This window comes from Myripristis murdjan, chromosome 7 (assembly GCF_902150065.1).
Source record: "Myripristis murdjan chromosome 7, fMyrMur1.1, whole genome shotgun sequence".
Lineage (NCBI taxonomy): Eukaryota > Metazoa > Chordata > Actinopteri > Holocentriformes > Holocentridae > Myripristis > Myripristis murdjan.
Genome location: NC_043986.1, coordinates 4597026 through 4619487, shown reverse-complemented (window position 1 = coordinate 4619487; position 22462 = coordinate 4597026). Strand labels below are relative to the sequence as shown.

The window sequence follows — 22462 nt, the reverse complement described above, 5'->3', positions numbered from 1 at the left end:
AGTTTCGCAGACCAGGCGAGGCGGGGGCGTAGCACAGATGCGCTTCCCCAACTGGGTGTGGCCAGGCGGATTTTCCAAGTTTGGCACGCCATGCTCGGTGGCGCAAGTACTCCGCCATCCCTCCTACCGGCGGAGGGGAGGAGAGAAGGCGTGGAGTGGGTTTGACACAGCCGATTCACATTTAACCAATCAAATGAGCCCCTGTCCTCGCCTTTAAAATGCGCTGCGTGAAGGCGTAATGAAAGTTTACACAGCTGACATGGAGGTCTACTGCCGTGGGCAGAGCGGAGCTCAGGAGACAGGCGCGGAGCGGAGACCAGCGCGCAGTGCGGACACGTCACCAAAACCTCACAGGCAGGCTTCCGGAATGTCAGACACATGAACAATGCAATAAATACCGAAAAAAACACTATTCAACGCTACGATCACAATCAGCACATACATATATCTCCATATCAACTGTCCCGTCACAACTGATGTCAGATCAAAGGAGATTGGCACCGTTTGTGCTGATCGTGAGGTTTTGGTGATGTGCGCCAGGCAGCCAAACTTCCACTGCGCCAGCTCCGCTCCGCCTTGCGCTGAAAGTAGACGTGGTTTCAGATGGCGAGCTTTTGGCGCACCTCAGCGAAGCCTTTTGGCACGAAACTGTCACTGCGCCAAGCCGAATCTGTTGACACCTCCCCCCGCTGCGCTGCCACTCCCATCTCGGCGAACCTCCGCCTGCGAAACTTGGACACTGCCCGCCTCAGCCGTTTCGCCGGTCGAAACTAGCTCTGCGCGGGGTTCGCCTCACTGCGCCACCCCGCGCTGCGCCGGGAAACTAGAGCCCTTTGTCTTTTCTACTGTTCATGGAGGGCATTACAGCACTTCTTTGTGTTTTAGCAGGTAAACCAGTCAAGACATACTGTCCTGTTATTGTCAGATTCTCTTCAGCTGGTTGATAGACTTTCTGGAACGAGAACAGAAGAAACACTGTTGATTCTTGGAAATATTTTTTATTGATTTTCATAAACATTCACTTGGTTGACACACCTAATCACTAAAATCTCATAACAGGCGTTTCTATCTCAGCAGTCACGTGATTCTCACACTCGACCTGTTAAACCAGCATGTCAACACTGTGGAGGAACACATGAATTATTTCCCACTGACAAGAAGAAGAAGAATCATTTCATTTGCAGTGCATTAAAAAAAATCATAGTTACAAAGTCCTGGAAACAAAATCAACAAACAGCTGTTCAGCTACAAAGAAGGATGAGTGCAAACACACTTCTGACTCCATTAAGCAGCAAAACAGGAAGAGCAAAAACATTTTACAGTAAATATTGAGTGAAGTTAAGAATCATAAAGAGCCTCTTCAACAGTTTAATCAGTGATATTTTTTTACATTTCCCTGTGAAGTGCAGTTCATTTGGCTTCTCTCTACTGTCGACTGATGGAGTTCAACCCTTATCCACCACGGCTGAACAGACCAAGAACAAAATGTGCCACAGGTGACGTCTGGGAAGTGCAGGACTGAGAAACCACAGCAATGAGCTTTTAGCAGCAAAATAAAAATGCAACAAAATATTTTGCAGAACAATCATTTTAAAATGAAGACATATGTGTGCAGTTCTTGATTAAAAAAAAAAAAGAACAGAAACAAGCGCTTACCAACACAGATGTTAAAGAAATAGACGACAGAACTGCTTTAATCCCTCCTGTCTACTTGAGCTCACAAAACTCTGCAGTGGGTCTGTTACCGTAAAGCTGCAGTCCAGCATGGAGAGGCTGAGTGAACGTGGTCTGGACTCTGTGGAGGAGAGTCATGGTTTCAGAGACGCTGTAGAAGGACAGAATACCTGCTCTGTGGTCCAGGTACACTCCCACTCTGGAGGACACAGGGAGCCGGATTTTAGTTGTGATTTTGTTGTGTCTGAAGTAACAGTTCATGTCGTCACAATCCAATGACCAAGATTTGTCATTGAATCCAAATATACATTCATCCCCGCCCCCTGTTCTGCTGATATCCTGATATGAGACTGCTATAAAAACTCTCCCCTTCCACTCCACCTCCCAGTAACAACGTCCAGTCAGACTCTCTCTGCTCAGGACCTGAGGCCAATAAGTAAATCTGTCTGGGTGACTGGGATATGACTGTTTTTCTGCCATTCGTGTTGCTTTTCTGTTCCCCTCAGATAATGACAGATACGTGTTTGCTGTGTTTGGATCCAGTGTGATGTGACATGAATATTGTAAGAACTCAGCTCTGGTCTTGGGCTCTGGTTGTGGCAGTAGAACATCCACTCCAGTCACTGTCAGTGAGATCTTGGACCATTCCTCACTAAGAAGCTCCTGTAGTTTGTCTCTCAGCTCTGACACAGCTGCAGTCACATCCTCAAAGTAGCTCAGAGGACGGATGTTGGCGCTGGGTGAGTGTGTAGATTCACTGAGACATGAGAGCGAGGGGTAATTCTGTAGAAAATGGATGTGATCCTGTGTGTGTGAGAGCTGCTCCAGCTCAGCGTCTTTCCTCCTCAGCTCAGCGATCTCCTGCTTCAGCTTCTCCAGAACTTCTTCAGCCCGACTCACTTCCTCTTCCTGCTGGGATCTGATCTGCTGCTTCACATCAGACCTTCTTTTCTCAACCAAACGGATCAGCTCAGTGAAGATCTGCTCACTGTCCTTCACTGCTTTATCAGCAGAGCGACTGATGGCCTCCACCTCCTGCTGAAGCACCTTCACGTCTTTCTCTGTGTCCCGGATTCTCTGCTGGATTTTTTGCCGACTCAGCCCGAGCTCTTCCTGCCTCTCGCTCCTTTCTGCTGCAGCTGAGACTTTGTGGTGGCCTTTATGTTCATCCATGGAGCAGAGATAACAGATACACTGCTGATCAGTGCGGCAGAAAATCTTCATCACCTCATCGTGACGAGAGCAGATGTTCTCCTGAAGCTTCACGGTGGCTTCCACCAGCTTGTGTTTCTTTAGTGGAGCTGAATCATAGTGAGGCTGGAGGTGCTGCTCGCAGTAAGAGGCCAGACACACCAGACAGGACTTGAGGGCTTTCAGTTTCCTCCCAGAGCAGAAATCACAGGCCACATCTCCAGGTCCAGCGTAGCAGAGATCAGGAGGAGCAGCTTGGAGTCCCATCTTCTTCACTTCCTCCAGTAACTCTGCAAACATGGTGTTTTTCACCAGGACAGGCCTCGGTTTGAAGGTTTGTCTGCACTGCGGGCAGCTGTAGATTTCCTTGTGCTCCTCTCCATCCCAGCAGTCTTTAATACAGCTCATGCAGTAGCTGTGTCCACAGGGAATAGTCACCGGATCCTTCAGCAGATCCAGACAGATGGAACAGCAAAACTTTGCAGAGTCTGGCTGAATTCCTCGCTGAGCCATTTCCCCTCTCAGTCACAGTGAACGTCTGCTAGTTTGACTTTCTATCAACAGATAAGAGTTGTGCTCCGATCCAAAGCAAACAGCAGCTTTTCCTCACAGTCACTCACTGATCTGCTGAAAACGGGCTTGTGGGCTCTTGTCCTTCACACTGTGTTGTTTCCACTCGTCTTTAAACTGTCAGATCTGAGAAGCAGGAAATATCTGGGCAGAATAAAACTCGTAAAGTTTGAGATCAGACAGAAGAGGGAGGGGTTCAGCTGCTGATTCACTCCAGGAAGAGGAGCGCTCTTAAAGAGGCAGTGTGTGTTTAGCTCTTATTTACAACATGAAGTGAAGTTTATGAAAAAAATAATTAAACTGTTACGTCTCATTTTCATCTTCAACCAATAGCTAATATGATCTCCAGTTATATTATGACCCTCCTGTCAGTGACAACTCAGTCAACACAACAGATCCAACAGATCCAGTCTGAAAAATGTAGATCTGGTTTACTGCACAGTGTTTACTCTGCAAAATAACAAGAAAGATAGAAAATATTTTGTAAGAAATGTGGTAAAAAAAAAAGTCTAGAGTGACATAAAGAGACTTATGGAAGTGAAACCAAACTCCATTCATGCTGCAACACTCCTTTAACCCCTTCAGCTCCAACTTCCTCCTAAAACTGCCTCATAAAAAGCTTCAAAGTTAGAAAAAACGTTTGTTTTCCCAAAGTCCCACCATGTCACATAGATACCTAGTGTTGGGCAAGCTACTTGGAAAATGTACTGAGCTGAGCTGTACACTGTTACTGTTACTGTACATTACATGAAGCTTCACTCCACTGAAGCTCCCCACCAGAGAAATGCAGCGAGCTGAGCTACAATAAAATGACTAAATGTAGCTCAACTACATCAGAGCTACTTTTTTTTTTCAAACATCAAATCAACTTCATTCCAAGTCATTGATATTTTAGTGATCAATAAAACTGTCAATCAAAATAAATGTTGAGTTCAATAGTTGATGAAGCTGTGCTCTCTCTGCTTTTACTGCTACAAACCACGGCAACAAAAACACACAACATGCCTCACATAATGACACAAAGCAGGTGGTGTGTACATGATAATGTGGGGGAAGTGTGTATATATGATATTGTGTGTGTGTGTGTGTGTATGTGTGTGTGTGTGTCTGCCCAGGACTGTATGTACCCCCCTACATCTGTCACTGTAAAGATAGTGCAGACTATTTAAGTAAGAAACAGGGTTTGGAAAGAGACTGGACGAGGAGTTTGGCCGTAACTCATCTGATTGCTAAAGTTGACATGAAACATCCACCCCCCAAAAAAACACACAACACAACACACTGACTATGTATAATGGAAATATAATATAAATAATGAGGCACACGAAGGTCCCAGTATCTCCCAACACAAAGGTTACAGGTCAGCTATACGTGTGTTGAAATCAGTGAAAATAATCCATCAGTGAGTTCAAAGTAATGAGACGTCCTGTCAGCAGGTCCAGTAATTATGAAATGAAACTGCTATGAAACAATACTCTTCATTAATCACACCAAGTGGATTTACAAAAATCTCTCCACAATTACCAACCAAATACAAACAACTGGCTAAAAAAAGGAAATGCATCAATTATTACAAACAATAGAAGGAAAATGAAATGCGTGCACTCAAAAGTTTAGCATATACCTATTTAGCTTTTTTCTGCCTATATTGAACAGATTATGTCTTATATCAAACAGCTGAGATGGAAATAATTTGATTAGGATTAATTTACCGACCCCAGATATGTGTGTTGGACCTGCAGGGTCTAAACTGCTGCTTATGTGTTTCCATTTGTTTCATTTTTTGTCTCTTCCTTTGGATTAAATCCTTGAGGTCAGGTGTTGGTTTCCCAGTTAATAATTACGTTTTTTTCCTCAAATATCAAGTTAGAAAGTCTTTTCATGGGAAATCTCCACCTTCGCTGCCAAAAGCACCACGCGCCGGTGTCAACAGCATCGCGAGACCTTGTGGGGGGTTCAGGGCCTGTCGGGATTCCTGACATTCCCGACTCGGGAAGCCAACCCACAGAGGCAGAGAAGCGCTGGGCCTAAATGATGCCCATTGAAAACAGCGGGAGAATAGACTACGCATGCGCATTGTTTTCTTATTCACCGGTTCAGACATGTCTGCAGAAGCACAGTCAGTTCAAACAGGCAACACAACACACAGCAATGAGACACTTTTACTGGCTGATGTACAGTACACTGTGTGTATTTGAACTGCAGCAGGTGACCGCCTAAACCGCCTGTGCCAAGAGCCGCCCTGCTGATCGCAAACAAAGGTCATCCTACGTCTACTCGACATTAAAATAAAATGTCTAGCTCACACTTATATCACCTCAACATAGTGTTCTCATCAGCACATTGGATGTATGGATCCATTTCTGAGGCGTTCTGCACATCATAGTGAGGAGATTGTTTTAAACCCGTGCCCATGTAGAAAAAATGTAATTAATTGCCTACAAGCCAAAGTATACAAGATGCTTTTCCCATGTTCACCTGATTACAATCTTTAATCTACAGCCTCTGGTTAATTGTCTGTATTATGTGGATCCAGTCTGGATTCATGCTCATATTACAGCTGTTTTTTTTTTCTGGTATCAACACCAGAAGAGGTAAATTACAGCCAAGAGAACAGACATCTCCGTCATGCTTAGTTTGTTTTACGTCTTCATCTGGCAGGACAGGCTACCCAAACATTGTCAGATAAATGAGCAACTTGAAAGTCTGTGTGAACTTTGTGTGCAAGACCTGCTTTGCTTGCAAACGTGCAGTTTGAAACGAAACAAAATATACAAATGCAACCAAGTCACCTTCTCCGCAAAGGTGCAGACCACAGAAAACCAAACACAGGTGTGATTGCATGTTTGGTGTTTTATTTCTGAACTGAGAAGAATTAAGATAAGATATGATAAGATAAGGTAAGATAAGATAAGATAAGATATTCCTTTATTAGTCCCACAGTGGGGAAATTTCAAGCATTACAGCAGCAAAGTAGATAGCAAAATTTCAAAAGTTCATTGTTTTTGCGGATGATACAAATATTTTATGTTCTGGTCAAAATCTCCAGCAACTTGCCGATATCACCAACAAAGAATTAATCAAATTAAAACACTGGTTTGACAGTAATAAACTTTCGTTAAATGTAATTAAAACAAAGGCTATGATTTTTGGTTTGTGCAGATGTGAGCAGGAATTTTGCCTTGAAATAGATGATACTGAAATCGAAAGAGTTGTTGAGATAAAATTTTTGGGTGTATTAATCGATAACAAATTATGCTGGAAACCACACTTAAAATATTTGTCATCAAAGATTGCAAGGAGCATTGGGATACTGAGTAAAATAAGGTTTTTCTTGAATCAAAAAGCACTTGCAACATTGTATCATGCACTCATAACTCCTTACTTGTCATATTGTGTTGAGATTTGGGGCAACACCTATAAAAGTAACCTTCAGCGGATACGCACTTTGCAGAAAAGAGCCATCAGGTTACTCCATAATGCGGGTTATCGGGACCATTCAAATAAATTATACTTACCCTCTCAAATTTTGAAATTCCCGGACCTGGTTAAGTACAAAACAGGCCAATTCATGTACAAAATTCTAAACAACAATGTACCAAGGAATATTCAAATCTTTTCTCTCGCAGAGAGGGGGGTTATCAACTGAATGGAATTCAAATGTTAAAACATCCTGTAGTACGTACTCCTCTCAAAAGCATGTGCATGTCCGTTTGTGGGGTAACACTTTGGAATAACCTTGAGATGAAGATAAAACTGAGTGGTAACATGATCATATTTAAACGGAATTATAAACAATTCTTTATGAATCATTACAAGTATATGGAGCTGGTTAAGCATTAGTTGACTTGCTTGTCATATTGTACAGGTATGATGTGTGATATGATAACTGTCTTTCTTTTTTATATTGATACACAGTACAGTCTAAGTACTTTCACTTGTAGAGCGCTTTTGTGTCTTTCATACCAACTGTTGTGACACATATCAGAAGGTGTTTTTTTTTTCTTTCTTTCTTTTTATATACGCTATTTTGTACCTTTGTACTCACAAATTTTGTGGACACACGACATTGAGGAATGTAATCTTGTATTTGGAAAAGGGGGGCAGGATACAGATAAGCTACGCTTCCTCCTGTCCCTCCTCGAGCCTTTTTGTTGTTTCTCTTTTTTTTTTGTATCTTTTTTTTTCTTTTAATCACTTCTCTTTTTGCTGTGTATAGACCTTGTGTCTTGTGATTGTTGTTTTTCCGGCATCGAGGTAAATAAAGAAACTGAAACTGAAACTGAAAATATGAAGCAAATTTACAGTATAAACAGATAATAAATAGCAGCAAGCAATATAAACACTATAAACAAAGAATATGGGGAAAAAAAATAGAAATATGAACAATTTAAACAACAGAAGAAAATAACCTAAACCTGAGGAACAACCCGCTCCGACGGAGGTTCAGGGTTAATGTGAAACCATGAGACCAAGTGACAGAACCCGACGCCCGGTACTGGGATTCAGGAGCTGTTAGGCTTGATCCAGCCTTCTGATGTTGGCTCTCAGATCTCTTTTCTCCCAGTGCTGTTTTGGTTTCTCCAGCTGACTCTAATCCTTTACCAGCTCCTGCACTTATTCCCAGCCCAGCAGTGAGCCTCAAACCCCAACTCCCACTCTCCCTAATCCCCCCGTCCCATTCTTTCCAGCCACCTTTAGTATTTCATCCACTAACCCAGCTCTCTCTCTCTCTCTCTCTCTCTCTCTCTCTCTCTCTCTCTCTCCCAGCCCTGTCAGCCACACCTGACCGGCTCTGATCCCTCCGCCCGGCCCAGCAGCAGCTGAGGCTTATTAAAGCCGACTATTTCAGGACGCTGTCTCCCTAACGCTTTAACCTGCTCTCCACTCGTCTGTCCCTCTGCACACACACATCTATCCCTTTCGACACTCGCCCGTCCCTCTGCACTCCCTCTCCTCTCCTTTGGCACGCTCCTTTCATCTGTTTCCACGGCTGCTGTATTTTCTCCACTCATCTCTCGTCTTGCTTTCTCTCTGATCTCTCCGTACAAACATCCAGCTCTCGAGAGTTTTCAGGCGCTCTTGGAGACTCTATTCCTCAAAAAACAATCTATAGGGGAAGATCTGTGTTCACTCACTGATGCAATTTAGTGATAATGTGATTTCGCAACACTTAACAGTCCGTTCCCCGAGCATGCTAACGAGGGTCCGGTCTCCTAAGAGGGGACCACCGTGAGTCTCCTTCCCCCGTCCCACAGCTCCTCTGCGGGACGGGCTCACTGCAATGACCAGCTGCTCATTCGCACTGCCAGAGCCTCAAAAGTTCAAATGAATAGCACATACACAGTATAATGTTCATTATAGCCAATCGCTAATGATGATTTTGTGCACAATTTTTGCACTAAATACAGGGTGTCCACAAAGTTTCTTTAAAAAAAATCTATTACAAAAGCAATTGATGAGATATGTTAATCAGATTTGTTCTGTGTAAAGTTTTTAATCACATTGCATTTGTGTATATCAGGTACCCTGTTGATGAAATAGGTTCTGTTAAATAAACCCCTAAAAAAAGGGCTACTCCTCAAGAAAAGGCACAATGTGTTTCGTGGTTTATTGAAACAAAATCGGATACACAGACTCAGTGAAACTACAGGGTTATGTTAAAGATATCATGTATGAAACAAAGATACGGGACATCGACGACCTGAAGCAAAAGATCACTGATGCCATTGCCTCCATTCTGCTACATCGAAAATGGCAAGAAATCAAGTACCGTCTTGATGTGCTTCATGCAACTAATAGTGCCCATATAGAGGTGAAGTAAATGAGGCAAAAAAAAAAAAAAAAAACTTCAATATCTACTCCTCATTTTGTAATAATTTCCACAGATTTGTCTATTCATTTGCTTTTGTAATAAATGTGTTAAACTGTAAAGAGACTTTATGGACACCCTGTATATTTGTTAATCATGCAGATCAGCCTCGTATGCAAATTAGATGATGTCATCTAGCGACTTTCCTCACACAGGAGCTGGTAACACTGTGTGGTTCTATTAAAACCTCAGTTAACTCTAAGTAATAATCAGGGTGTGAAATTTTACCTGAGACTGGAATCCACATAAGTTTTACTTGAACACAGAACATTATAGACAAGTTATGAAATGAGCCAGCAGCTAATTCCCTCCCTAAATTCAACCTCACTGGAGTTTAGCAGGACTTATCCAGCGTTCACCATGTAGGAGAGATCAGACGTCACTTGTCATGGTTCATCCTGATGACTTGGTGATTTTTACAGGTTACAGTCTGTCGTATGAATGAACTGAACATATAGAAAAATGTACACTGACATAGACGACGGTTTAAGACTTACAACAAGTGTTATTTGCTGTATCCGTTTTTACCCAGGCTTCCATGACAAACTTGATGCTTATAAAAAATTTTCTTTGTTGATGGGAGAAATTGTGCAGAAGTTGCAAATGTCAAGTTTCCAGGCAGTAAAACCATGACTACAGGAGAGGACAGCAGGAAAGTTCACAGCCATACTGATGCAGATAGACCATGTTAGCTGAGAATAATGGGGGTCAAATATGCTAAAATGTGAACCTTCACCCTTCCATTTGATTCTAATGTGATTTATTTGCTGGGAATCTGTGAAATAATAGAAATTTTCCAAATCCTCTGATTCCAGCTTCTCCAATGTGAATATTTTCTGGTTTCTTTCGTCCTCTATGACAGTAAACTACATACCTTTGGGTTGTGGACGGTTGGTTGGGACAAAACAAGACACCTGAGGACGTCGCCATGGGCTGCGGGAAATTGTGATCAACATTTTTCACCATTTTCTGACGTTTGGTGGACCAAACAACTAATCAATTAACGGAGAAAATAATCGATAATGAAAGTTAGGAACAGTTCTAACTAGACCTGAGAGAGAGAGAGAGAGAGAGTGCAAGGAACTGTGTGTGTGTGTGTGTGTGTGTGTGCGCTTCAGGGTGAACATGTTGGATGGTGAACAGGGGATTTTCCCGTCCTGCCCGGTGACTCGTCCTAAACCAGCTCTGACTTCACCGGGGGAAACATGAGGGAGATTTTACTTTCTCCACCAGTGACCTCCAGTCAAGACTGATGAGCTCCCAGCATGCAACTGTGTTTCAGGACAACAACTAAATGCAGGGTGTTGAAAGGCAGGCGAGGGTTCACACACACAGTGGGAGCTACAGCTGATGTTTGACTATTTTTTATTCTCTCATCCCTTCATCTACGTGTCTCTGAATATTCATCTCAGTCTTTGTGTGTGTGTGTGTGTGTGTGTGTGTGTGTGTGTGTGTCATTTTCTGTGTGTCCAGCCCTCCCTGTTCCAGGCTCGGACCACCATGTTGGTGAACAGCGGCCGTTTCCGCTGCCCGTCCTGCAGACAGGAAGTGGTGCTGGACCGCCACGGCGTGTACGGCCTGCAGCGCAACCTGCTGGTGGAGAACATCATCGACGTGTACAAACAGGAAGTCAGCAGCAGCAGCAGCAGCAGCAGCAGCGCCCCCAGGTGAGGAGAAGCAGCCTGTGGCGCTGTGGATGTGCACGGAGTGAGGATAATCACTCAGCAGTGCTCCTCAGTGTTTTTGGCTCCAGATCTCCTAAAACAAACCACCAAACTGGCAACCGCTGCCTCAGGACCACCGTGTCACGTTGTTTCATTTGCTTCATTTTCAGAAGAGGCCTTGCACCTTAAAACTAGTCAGCATTTCACAGGAGAACAAAGTCTGAGTAAAATATGAAAAAAAGAGAGACAAGAGTGTTTTAAATCGTTTCTGAAAAGTTGCACAGTAGCGAAAGTATTTATGAAGCATTTCACAAGGTATTATAACAACAACAGATCAACAACAGCTGCACCTTTGTAATAGCAATCAAAATAATGTTTATAGAGAGTTTACAAACCAATTATTAACCATAAACAAAGTGTAATAAAATATCTGATCAATCTGTCTGAGTAATGTTTTTTACAAAAATTTTCTTAAAGGATTACAAATCATTTGGTAATCATTAACAAATCCTCAATATTGTACTTAAACTGTTACAATGTGTGCAATAATAAACTGTAAACAAGTAGTTTACTGTGTCATAAGTAAACATTATTAATTATTTCTTTGTTAATTGTAAAATAACTATGAACTAAACAGGGTTTTTCCTGCATATAAAATTACGAGGCGGCCGCCTCAGCCTAATTTCGTGCCGCCCCCGGCTCTCAAAACTCTGACGTCGGGAAAATTGTTATTTTCTGACAAGCACCGTGGTAGATGGATGTCATTTTAACTGCAGTTGCAGCATTGCGCCGATGTGGTGGCGCTGTATCAACAAGAGTGCACTGGAAGTCGCTGCCAAAACTGCCAAAGAGGAAGAACAGAGCCGAGAAATTCCCTTCCTAGAGGATTTTGTTTTGTGTTTCGGTTTCTTCGCTAATGTGTGTGTTAATCGGCGGTGTTAATTACGCGAGCACATTGCAGGGGGTACGTGAAAACATAGGCGGAAATCCCGGGGGTGTCGGGGGGGACAAGACCCCTCCATCCATAAATTTTGAATAATATAGTAATATTCAATGAAAGTGCAATGCAAGCGGTGCTAATTATAAATGTAAAATAGTGGGTTTTTAAGTGTTAAAAAGTTAAGACCCCCCCATGCCTCACAGTGGTTTGGTCCGCATCCTGCTGCCGGCAGAGCGGCAGCTCGGTAACTTTCAGTCACTCAGCCTGAGAGGCAGCAGCCTGATGAGAACTAGCAAGAAAACCTCCTCAAGTGAAAGCCAGTGAGTCATTTATCACACCACCTGTTCACCAAGCGCAAGGCTGAAATATGAAAAGCGATATTTTTCCCCTGCTTGGTCCAAAACCTGCCTCTTTCAGCTCTCTGTTTAAGCTAATAGCTAATGACTGTTTACAGGCTGAAGCGAGTGCAGGACAGTGAGGGAGAGAGAGGAGAGACCACAGGAGGAGCAGATACTGAGCTTTTTATTCTTTCAAAAAGTCTGTCAGGATATTAATGTCAGAAATAGTTCATATTTTACTGATATTTTGAGTTTGTCTCTAGATAGATATCTATTTTTTTTTGCATTTTAAACTGCATTTTTTTGTGGCATAGTTTCATTTCATTTTCTTATTTGATCTAAAAGGGACTGTGTACAGCTCAAACATATACTGTATGTCACTATTTGATGCCATATCTTGCTTTGTTTTTTGTTGACACTACAATAAATTTTTTTGAAGAATAGTTTGATGTAGTTGGATTATTCAAGGTATTTCCTGTAGTTTTAGAGCTTATTTTGAGTTTCTAGTTCTTGTAAAGCTACTTTGATGGACTGTAGTGGAAATAGAACAGTGAGTAAAGAAATTAGGATTATTGCTTTTAATAGCATTATTTAAAACCTATGAACACTGGCCTAGCTTGTCTATTCAGAGAAGAGGTATCACTTCGGCTTATTTTTCAATCTATGTTATCACATGCATACTACTGCTCATTCATTGGTAGCTGAATTGTTAGGTCTGTTTGATAAGTAATTTACATTTTTAAAATAATAATAATTTAACATATTGTTAACATAAACATACACTAACACTAAATACCGAGTGTTTGAGCAACATATCTCCTCCTCCTGCTACAAAAGGTCCGTGGTAAAAAAGCCCCCCCCCCCCCCCCCCCCCCCCCCCCCCCCCCCCCCCACGCCCTCCCCCGCATGATCAGGATGGTACCACCTCTGCCTCAATTTGAGCCAGGAAAAACCCTGCTAAAGTTTAATCAACTCAATTTACCACCTCCCCTCTCTCTCTCTCTCTCTCTCTCTCTCTCTCTCTCCAGCCCCCTCCCTCCTGTCAAGCCCCTGGGCCAGCCGCCGTGTTCGGACCATGAGGATGAGAAGCTGAACATCTACTGTCTGAGCTGCCAGGTTCCCACCTGCTCGCTCTGCAAGGTGTTTGGGGCCCACAGGTCCTGCCAGGTGGCCCCGCTGACAGACGTCTACCAGCAGCAGAAGGTAGGAAGTTAGGAAGACCTGGCGTGTAATGATCCATCTATTCAATCTAATGATGAACAGTCCAATATAATCGATATTAAGTGAAAATATCGATCCTCATCTTCGAGACATGCCTTTATTTTGAAATCCCCATGGCATGTCTGTGTCAGCATTTCTGTCCAAGCTTTCTCAAACGTCCAAATAAATAGTGCCAGCAGCAGGTGGATAACGAGAGAAACCTCAGTGTTTTACATTCATGTTCACACAACATCCAGCATTTTGGCACATTTGGCATCTGTATCAGCAGGTTAATGCATGTAGGAGCTCCGGTTTATTTTGTGCGTTTGAACAGTTTTGTTTTTTCATCCGTCTATCACTCTATGACACGATAAGCCAGGTTTTCTCTTTGTGTTTGGATTGTCTGTCTGCGCCCAGGATGAGCTGAACGAGGGCGTCGCCTCCCTGGTGGCGGTCAACAACAAGGTGCAGGTGTTCATCGATGAGCTGGAGGAGACCTGCAGAAACATAGAGGTGTGTGTGTGTGTGTGTGTGTGTGTGTGTGTGTGTGTGTGTGTTATCCAGTGTATAGCAGGAGAACATGCATTTTTGTTCTGTGCACAGATCTCTGTTCTGCCCTCTGCAGGAGAACTGTAAGGCTCAGAAGCAGAGTCTTCTTGAGAAGTTTGACTCCATGTTCGCCCTCCTGGAGGAGAGACGCAAGGTCAGATTTCTTCTCCTTCTTTTTCTTGACTTTTCGCTGTCCTCCATCTTTGACATCAGTCATTTATTGTATTAATTTATACATTTAGTATTACATTTTTCGGGGCATTGGAAAGTACAATACCAGTGTAATGGATGTACTGGTAGCAGTAGTAGCAGTAATAGCAATAGTCATCATCATCATCATCATCATCATCATCATCATTATCCTAAAGGCCATGAGCCAGCGAATCAGCTCAGAGCAGGAGGAGAAGACAGGCCACGCCCAGACGCTGGTCCGTTGCTATGGTGACAACGTGGAGGCCAACACCAAACTGGTAGAGAGCGCAGTGAGGAGCATGGACGAGCAAGACATGGCTGCGTTTGTTCAGGTAGGCTGTGTGTGTGTGTGTGTGTGTGTGTGTGTGTGTGTGTGTGTGTGTGTGTTAATATTGTGCTCATGCATGCAGAGATATTTGTGCAATTTGACACATGTGAGGACTTAAAAACTGTGAAGCCACTCTGTCATTAATCAGTCTTGTGTGTTTTTTATCTCTTCTTTTCTTATTAGATTTCAAAAGATCTGATTAAAAAGTGAGTATCTTCACCTCCCTCCCTGTTTCCCTTCCTTTGTCCCTCCTCTTCTCACCCTTTCCTCCTTACCTCCTCAACTTTCCTTTCTCCCTTCATCCCCTCTGCCTCCCATTTTGTCCATTTTACCACCTGTCTTCATTTTCCTCACCATCGTCTCCACGTCTCCCTTTTTCCTCAGAGTTATAGCGGCGACCACTTCCTGTCCTGCAGAGTCGTTGAAGCCGGGCTATGAGAACATGAGCCACTACAAGTTCAACTTCAAGAGGCAGGCGAGAGCCCTGCACAGCATAGACTTCATCAAAGGTATAAAAAGCAGCCGCTCGATGTCAGCTACTTTAACAAATTAGTTTTACACACTGCCATGTGCTTCACACTGGCACAAGTCAAAGTGCAGCAAAGCTATCCTCATGATAAATAAGGTTTTTTTTTTTTATTGTTATTACCAATAAATTATTTCAACCTGCTTTGTAAAATGATTTCTACATCTGCAGTGTCATGTAATACACAATCAGCTGACTGCAAAAATATAACTGATGTTAAGAGAAACGCAAACCATGAAACCTCATCTGAGTTCTTCTTTTGGATCTATCATCTATCGCTGCTGCATTTTCCCTCCAACCCAAAAATAGCTGCAGTAGTTAAAGGGGGCGGTACATTGGATTTTTGCTGCCCCATTACACAAAATGACCATAATATGTCTGCAAGGAGGGGAGAGAGCTGTTCATTAATACCAATGATGCAATGATTACTTGGAAAGGAACTGAGATTTATTTCAAAAACTCACTTTCCACTCTGTATTGTGTTCCCTGATATACTGGAATGAGAAAATATTGTGATTTACTGAAATAAGAGTTATTGTAATAAAGTCTAAAGTTACAAGAATGAAATTCATCATTTGCTAATTTTATGGCAACCCACCGCTGTGGAAATTTGAATGTAGGTCAACCACCACCAAGCTGCTGCAGAATATGTTTAAATTTGAAACTTCAGCACTGCTTGAGATGATTTCATTCATTCACTCATTCATTCATTCATTTTCCAAGCCACTTATCCTTATTAGGGTTGTGGAGTGCTGCAGCCTGTCCCAACACTCACTGGATGGAAAACGGACATGATTTCATTTCATGATTTGATTTAGTTTCAACAGTTTTTGTTGTTGTTCTCAGTTGAGGAAGAAGTTCCTGAGGAGCCAGAGCCAGAAGAACCCAAACACCTTCAGGAACTCACCACAGAACAGAACTTAGAACCAAAACATGCTCCTGAATCAACCGTCCAGACCTTGGAACCTGCTCTGGAACCGGCATCAGAACCAGTTCAAGAACCATTTGCGGCCTCAGCACCACTGGCCGTGGCAGCCTCAGTCTCTCCGGTTACGCGTCTGGCTGTGGACTCTGTGGACTCTGTGGAAGCTACAGCGGCAGATCTCCGGCCGAAGACGGGCTCGGTAATGAATGACCAAGGAGCTGGACCGGCGAAGGAGAAGGAGGAGGTGGAGGAGGTTCAAGGAGAGGCGGAGGAGGCATGTGCCACCTCTGACCCCGTTAAAGAGGGAAGCCTCTGTGAACACCAGGATGGAATGAGCACACAACAGGTACAGTATTACATGTACTGTAGAAAGCAGTTATGTAAGTTTTAGTATTACAGTTCTTCAAATGTAAACCACATGTTTTTTTTTTTTATCTAAATCAAGACCACTTTATTATTTTCCCTCCTCATTGCTTCTGACAGAGAACATCGCACTATTCCATCTACCAGGAAGGTATTTTAAATGCAGAAATTATCTTAACATGTCCGATTTTTAGTCCTGCAGCCACAACTAGACTACTGTGCGCAAAGGCGACATGGACTTTTACAGGATAGCTCAAATATATTAACTACTACACAGCAAATTGTCATTCAACAACGACAGCATCTCTCCTTTGGTCATGTCCACCTTGTGTTGTGTGAATGTTTTAACTATCTCCCTTCACATATCAGTATGAGGGAGGAGAGGCGCAGCGTGATGCAGACGATTGGACGAGACAAAGAGGGGCAAAGGAAGGAGCCGAGATGGAAAACCAAGATACTGGGAAAGAGGAAGAAGGGACATGGATGAAGGAGGAGGAAACTACATTCTACCCCAGTTGGTACAAACCAGGTGTTTGGCACAGTATTAGCCCTGGCCTGGCTCCTCCTGTGGAAAATCCACCGGAAGTTCATGAGGAGAAAGAGGAGATATGCTCGCCATGGTGCAGCTTTGTTAAGGATTCCCTTCCTGAGGCAGAGACCCAGACTGAAGCTCATGATGCAGGGCAAGCCAAGTCTGAACCCCAAATGCAACCACAACCACAGCCTCGGGTCCAGGATTCCCAAAGTCAGACCCAAGAGTCTCCATCGATGTCTGAAACGCAAGCTTTATCTCCATCTGAATCCAGTACTCAACCAGAGAGCACGTCTCACCATAACCAGCAGCCTTGTGGATCTTCGCTCATCTCCGATCCACAGTCTCAAATTCAACTTCCACTTTCATCTCAGCTTCACGCCCAGCCATACCTTCCTCTCCTCCACCAACCTCAGTCCCAACTTGAACCACAAGCCCAGTCAGAAGGCCACTCTCAACCACCACCCTCACCTGAATCTCAGTCCCTTCCCCAAATGATGCCTGTTGGGCCTGATGGGGCTTTGAACTCCATTGAGGGTCTGATTACCGAGACATTAGAAGAAACTGGATCTATAGAGGAGGAAAGTGCTAAGGAAACTGAGGAGGATGAGGACATCCAGGGTTGGGTGTGTCTATCTGGAGTAGTAGATAAAGGTTTTGATGCAGCTGAGGGTGGTTTAGAGAGTTTGGTCAAGAATATCGATAGTAGAGCGTCCATACCACCAGAGGAGGCCAATCCCAGGTTGGAGGAACGTAGCTCATGGATGGATGAGGACAACTTTGAGATTAGGGATCGTAGCTTAATGGGTGGATTAGGGATAGAGGACCTGGGAGAAGGTATTTTAGGTCTAAAAGGTCCATCAGAGATGACAGACACTGTGTCAGGGCTGGAAGAGGGTAACTTAAAGGCTGGGAAGACGAACGAAGGGCTGGAAGAGGTAAACTTGGGGTCTGAAGAGGGAAACAAGCGGCTGGATAAGGACAGCTCTAGGCTAGAGGACGATGTCTTAGTTTTGAAAGACAGTAGCTCCAAACTTGAAGATGATAATGTGGATCTAGGCAATGATGAAGATCACACTGCGGACAATGTAGCTACTACACCGCAGCAACAGAGTGGCGTGGTACAGAAAGTGAAGCTTGAGGCGAGTAGTTCAGAGTTTATGGAGGATAAACTGGACTTTGGAGAAAGTAGCAAGCAGCCTGAAGACAGAGACCTGACAATGGAAGAGAGTGATGCTGAAAGTAAGGGGAAAACAACCTCCCGTGTCTCTCCTCAGGTCAGTTTCGTCTGATTTTAGCTTCATCGTCGTCGTCATCATCATCGTCATAACCATCATCATGGACCAGGCTCTGCGCTTTTCCACCTGCCGATGCAGCCACGCCTCCACATTATCGTCCTCTTCCTCTCCTTGCTGTTCCTCTCGACTGTTTTTTGTCGATGTCCAGATTTTGCTGCATCACTTTTGCGACATGGCCGAAGCTGCTTCAGCACTCTCACTGTGGTCTCTGTGTGGTGGCCATGTTTTAGAGAAAGTGAAGGAAAAGAGGGAATGGTGGAAGGAGGAAGGAATGAAGGCACAGCCGGGTCTTGATACCTACAGGAACTGTTCACTGCAAAAATATAATTCTGTCATTATGAACTCGCCCCAGATCAGTGGAAACTCCACTGATGTTTCTTTGGTCAGCAAAGATGCAACGAGTTAGCTGTTGCAGTTTCATCCCAGTATTTCTCAAAGAAATAAACTGAAACAAGTTGGGTTGTTTAGAGTTATCAAAATGCATAAAACGGCCATCAAATTTCTCTAAATCCTAAAGTTAGCTAGTTACAATAAGTATACTCATGTTATTCTGATTAGTTTCTGTGTGCAGTAAGGCCACCAAAAAAAAGAGAAAAGAAATGACGAGACAACCTGAACTTTTGTCATTTATAATAGCTCTACATAATTATTATTACAGCAGGGTGTCTGTCCCACTTTAAAAACTCTTAAAAGTTCTTAAATTTATTTGGCCCTAATAGTCATTAAATGGTCTTAAATTTTAATTTAGGAGGTTTTAATTTCCTCTATTTATAATATCATATATCAATCTTTTAATTACTTTTTGTCAAAAATTGGCAAGCTGTTTGGCATGAAAGTCAACATTTCTGATGGTACAAAACTCTAAACCCACCACTGAACCTGATTCTTTCTCTGTATTGACATGCTACAATTAACTTGTTGGGAAAATGCCTGTAGTAGATTACTCACTTTATATTTACTCTCATATACTACATTTAAATGCATGTAAGAAACCAGATTATTAATTTAGCAAATTAGGAAATTGGGGGGGACCTAACTATGTTAGGAAACCAAACATATTCCTATCTGAAACTAACCTTAGCACAAGACCAAATATATCTTACTTACCTTTACACTCACCTGCAATGCTCATTTGAATAAGAAAAAGATCATTTTGGCAAAACTGAGCCTTAAATTTCACTAAAGGTTATGTTGAAAAGCTCTTAAAAAGCATTAAATTTACCTCTCTGATGCCTGTAGACACCCTGCACAGGCCCACCGGACTCAAAGTGTACTTGTTCTGCTACAAAACACACCAAGTTGTTTAGAAGAAATTATTTGTGTTGTTTTATTATGGGATTTACCTCAACTGTGGCTCGGTGAAACTGCATCAGCTGTATTTAGTTGCTGCACAAACTTCAGTGAAGTTTCGTCTCACTTGGGGGTTTGAGGGTAATTACCTAATTTTTATTTTTTGGGGTGAACTGCTCCTTTTACTCATTATCACTGTGTTGTAGGCTGTAATCGACCATGAGAGGCACCAGTCGGGTTGATTTACATGGGTTTTAATGTAAAACTCAAACTGAATGAGTGAATGAGAGATGCCTCCCTTCCTTCCTCCTTCTCCACTGTTTTTCTATGTCACAGTGTTTTTTTCTATGTTGCAGCATCATCACTCCATTTCTCTCCTCTCCTCCCTCCACCCCACATTTTTTTCCTGTCCCTGTCAATCTCCCCTCTTTTCCCACTCTTTTCCTCTCCTCCCCACTTTCTTTTCCCCCATTTTCTCTCCTTCTTTATCCATTTTCCATCTCTCTACTGCTCCCTTGTCCTCTCCTTCATTTTTTCTCCACTATCTCTTCCTCCCATCCTCTTCTTCTTTTTATTCCTATCATTACTCCCTTCCTCTTACCTCTCATTTCTCCTCCTCCTTCCTTTTTCTGTATCTCTCCCATCCATCCATCTCTCCGCTGCTCCCTCATCCTCTCATTTTTTTCTCCACTATCTCTTCCTCCCATCCTCTGCTTCTTTTTCTTCCCATCTCTTCCTCCCTTCCTGTTATCTCTCATCTCTCCTCCTGAATCGCTCCTCCAAACTGTATAATTTTTCCTTCCTCTTTCTTTCTCTGTATCTCTCCTGTCCTCCTCCTCCCATTTTTCCATCACTCTATCCTTTCCCCTTAACCTCCTCCATAAACTCTAATACCAATCTATCATCCTCCATTCTCTTTTCTTTCTCACTCACATCCTCACATCTTAATTTATTTACCTTTTTCTTTCTGCCCCTTTCTCCATCCCCTCATATCTCATTCTCCACCCCTCCCTCCATCATCTCTCTCTCTCTCTCTCTCTCTCTCTGTCCTCCCTCCATACCTCCGGTGTTTTCTCCAGGCTGTCACTCTGCTCTTCTACCTGCTGGCCTTCCTGGTCATCCTGCAGAGGGTTTGGGCTTACATCGGCTGCTTCATATGCACATAACACCAGCAGGAGGCAAATCCACCCACACTGCTGCACAGCTGAGGTACACCTGCCCCAGCAAGCTCTATTCTAAAATAAATATCCTGTGTTAGATTTTTTTTTTTTTTTTAAATTAGATCTCAACACCTGTTCTGACAAACTGATTGCTGGCATGGAAGTAAAACGTAGTATGCACCAGTGTTAAAGCTTGGCATCTTTCAGGTAAAATTTCAGATACTTTGGGCGTTCGTGAAAGTATCCAAAAGGTGTTTGGATGAGGCTTGGGATGTTGCTAACTTGGTGTTTTTATTCAGCCGCCTTAGAGCCTGAATAAAAACGACAGGTAACCCGTGGAGTTCCAGTTACCTCGTCTTGCGATGAAATTCCTGTGTGATAAATTTTAGATCCTTAACTTTAAACTTTATCCCACTAACTCCTAATTCTGTTATTTGTAGTAATTTATATTGTAGGTATATCATAGGAGAAGCTATACTAGTGTTTTATTAATGCACCTCTTTCTCTAGCTTTGAACTTTTGAAATGCTTCAGATACAGTTTTAACATGTTCACCTTCTAAATGTTTAAATTGATGTCTGTGCAAACCGTTTTTAGACTTAATTTGAGTTTTTTAAGCACTTAGTCGCTGGTCTGGCTGTCTGATACTGTTAATGTACAGTGATGTATTCTTGGTTTGAGGTTAGAAGATGAAACTTATTGCCTCTAGTAGCGGCCAGTAGGATCTGACAGAGTTTATCTCCTTTTTACACTCGTCTCTGGTTCATCAGCAGCCCACCAGCCCTCTACAAATATAGTCAATCAATTTGTCTTGTTGGGAAATAAAAACATTACATTGTGCTTCTCCTATAAATTTGGGCAGCAGTGGAGTATTGGCTTTACTCTGATCTCTGCTGACGCCTACTGGTGAAACAGGGTCATTACAACTCTGAACTTAAATCAGCCCATTTTAAACTTCAGGGCAGCTAAAACAAACAAGAATCAGTATTAAATTATTATTAAAGGTCCGGTCCAGTTGTTAAAAAACAAAAAAACAAAAAACAGCCAAATCCAGTATAAATCTGACATTTTAATTTTTATTCCATTTTTATGAAGTGACTTCACATGCAAGGGCAAGGAAAACCAGTGTTGCAAAGCATGGGACTTTTAAACATTAACTATTTGACTGCAGGTTTCTTTTCTTTTTCTTTCTCTGTCTTTTTTCTGTTTTTGTCTGGGTATGTTTTGGTGGTTTTTACTCTCCCGCCTCAGTGCTCACCTGCACTCTGCTTCTGTGTGTTGGTTGCATGGCTGTTCTGTTTGCATAATCATGGAAATGTTTTAATTGAAAAGCTTTTGTTTTCTGCATCTTCCTGTATTCCTGTATCTTCCTTCCTGTATGAATGCATAAAGAGTTTATTTCCAACCAAGTTATATATTCAGTGTTAAAACTCTTCATTAGCTGAAATTCATCATTTAGTATATCTTTAAAATATGAAGGATCCATTTTGTAAAAGTGTGATTTTTGTCAGCTAAAGACACAAACTACCTACCATGCTTTGAAAAATACAGTTTCCTTGTGAGATTTAGAAAGTCTGGTTTGTACAGAAGCTGTGCCGATGCCAAACAAAAAGTCAAAGCATTTCTTATTGATTCAGCAACAATCCATATTGAGTACAGTGCTGAAATTATTTGTCAGTGAAGTGATTCGTGAGGTGAGAGGTAGTTAATTTATTGTAATTTTGATAAACAATTAATTGTCATTTAACAAGTTAAAAATCCCAAATATTTATTGAGTCATATCGTTATAAAATTAATGTTCTGGGTTTATTTGGCTGCTAGTCAGACTAAGGGAGACTCAACAATTTTTAT

General features: G+C 42.5%; 2 protein-coding genes across 3 annotated transcripts in view; one reads left to right on the top strand and one right to left on the bottom strand.

Annotated features, from left to right (window-relative positions):
• trim101 (tripartite motif containing 101) overlaps positions 1-22462 on the top strand; it is a 44437-nt gene that overhangs the window by 20629 nt on the left and 1346 nt on the right. The window contains exons 3-11 of one of the 2 annotated variants that reach the window (XM_030056411.1): positions 10781-10974; positions 13278-13452; positions 13867-13962; positions 14075-14152; positions 14367-14522; positions 14702-14724; positions 14903-15027; positions 15891-16315; positions 20532-20661. In XM_030056411.1, coding sequence (XP_029912271.1) covers positions 10781-10974; positions 13278-13452; positions 13867-13962; positions 14075-14152; positions 14367-14522; positions 14702-14724; positions 14903-15027; positions 15891-16315; positions 20532-20618 — 1359 coding nt within the window. In that variant the 3' untranslated portion in view covers positions 20619-20661. The remainder of the gene's footprint in view (positions 1-10780; positions 10975-13277; positions 13453-13866; positions 13963-14074; positions 14153-14366; positions 14523-14701; positions 14725-14902; positions 15028-15890; positions 16316-20531; positions 20662-22462) is intronic. The other variant, XM_030056410.1, reaches the window with a different exon arrangement.
• LOC115362479 (tripartite motif-containing protein 16-like) lies at positions 1545-3633 on the bottom strand. The gene has a single exon (XM_030056420.1). It carries the CDS (start codon positions 3376-3378, stop codon positions 1708-1710), a length of 1671 nt encoding a protein of 556 aa, XP_029912280.1. The 5' UTR covers positions 3379-3633; the 3' UTR covers positions 1545-1707.

Coding starts and splice junctions, on each gene's coding strand:
- LOC115362479 (XM_030056420.1), bottom strand. CDS start 3,378: ATGGCTCAGCGAGGAATTCAGCCAGACTCTGCAAAGTTTTGCTGTTCC.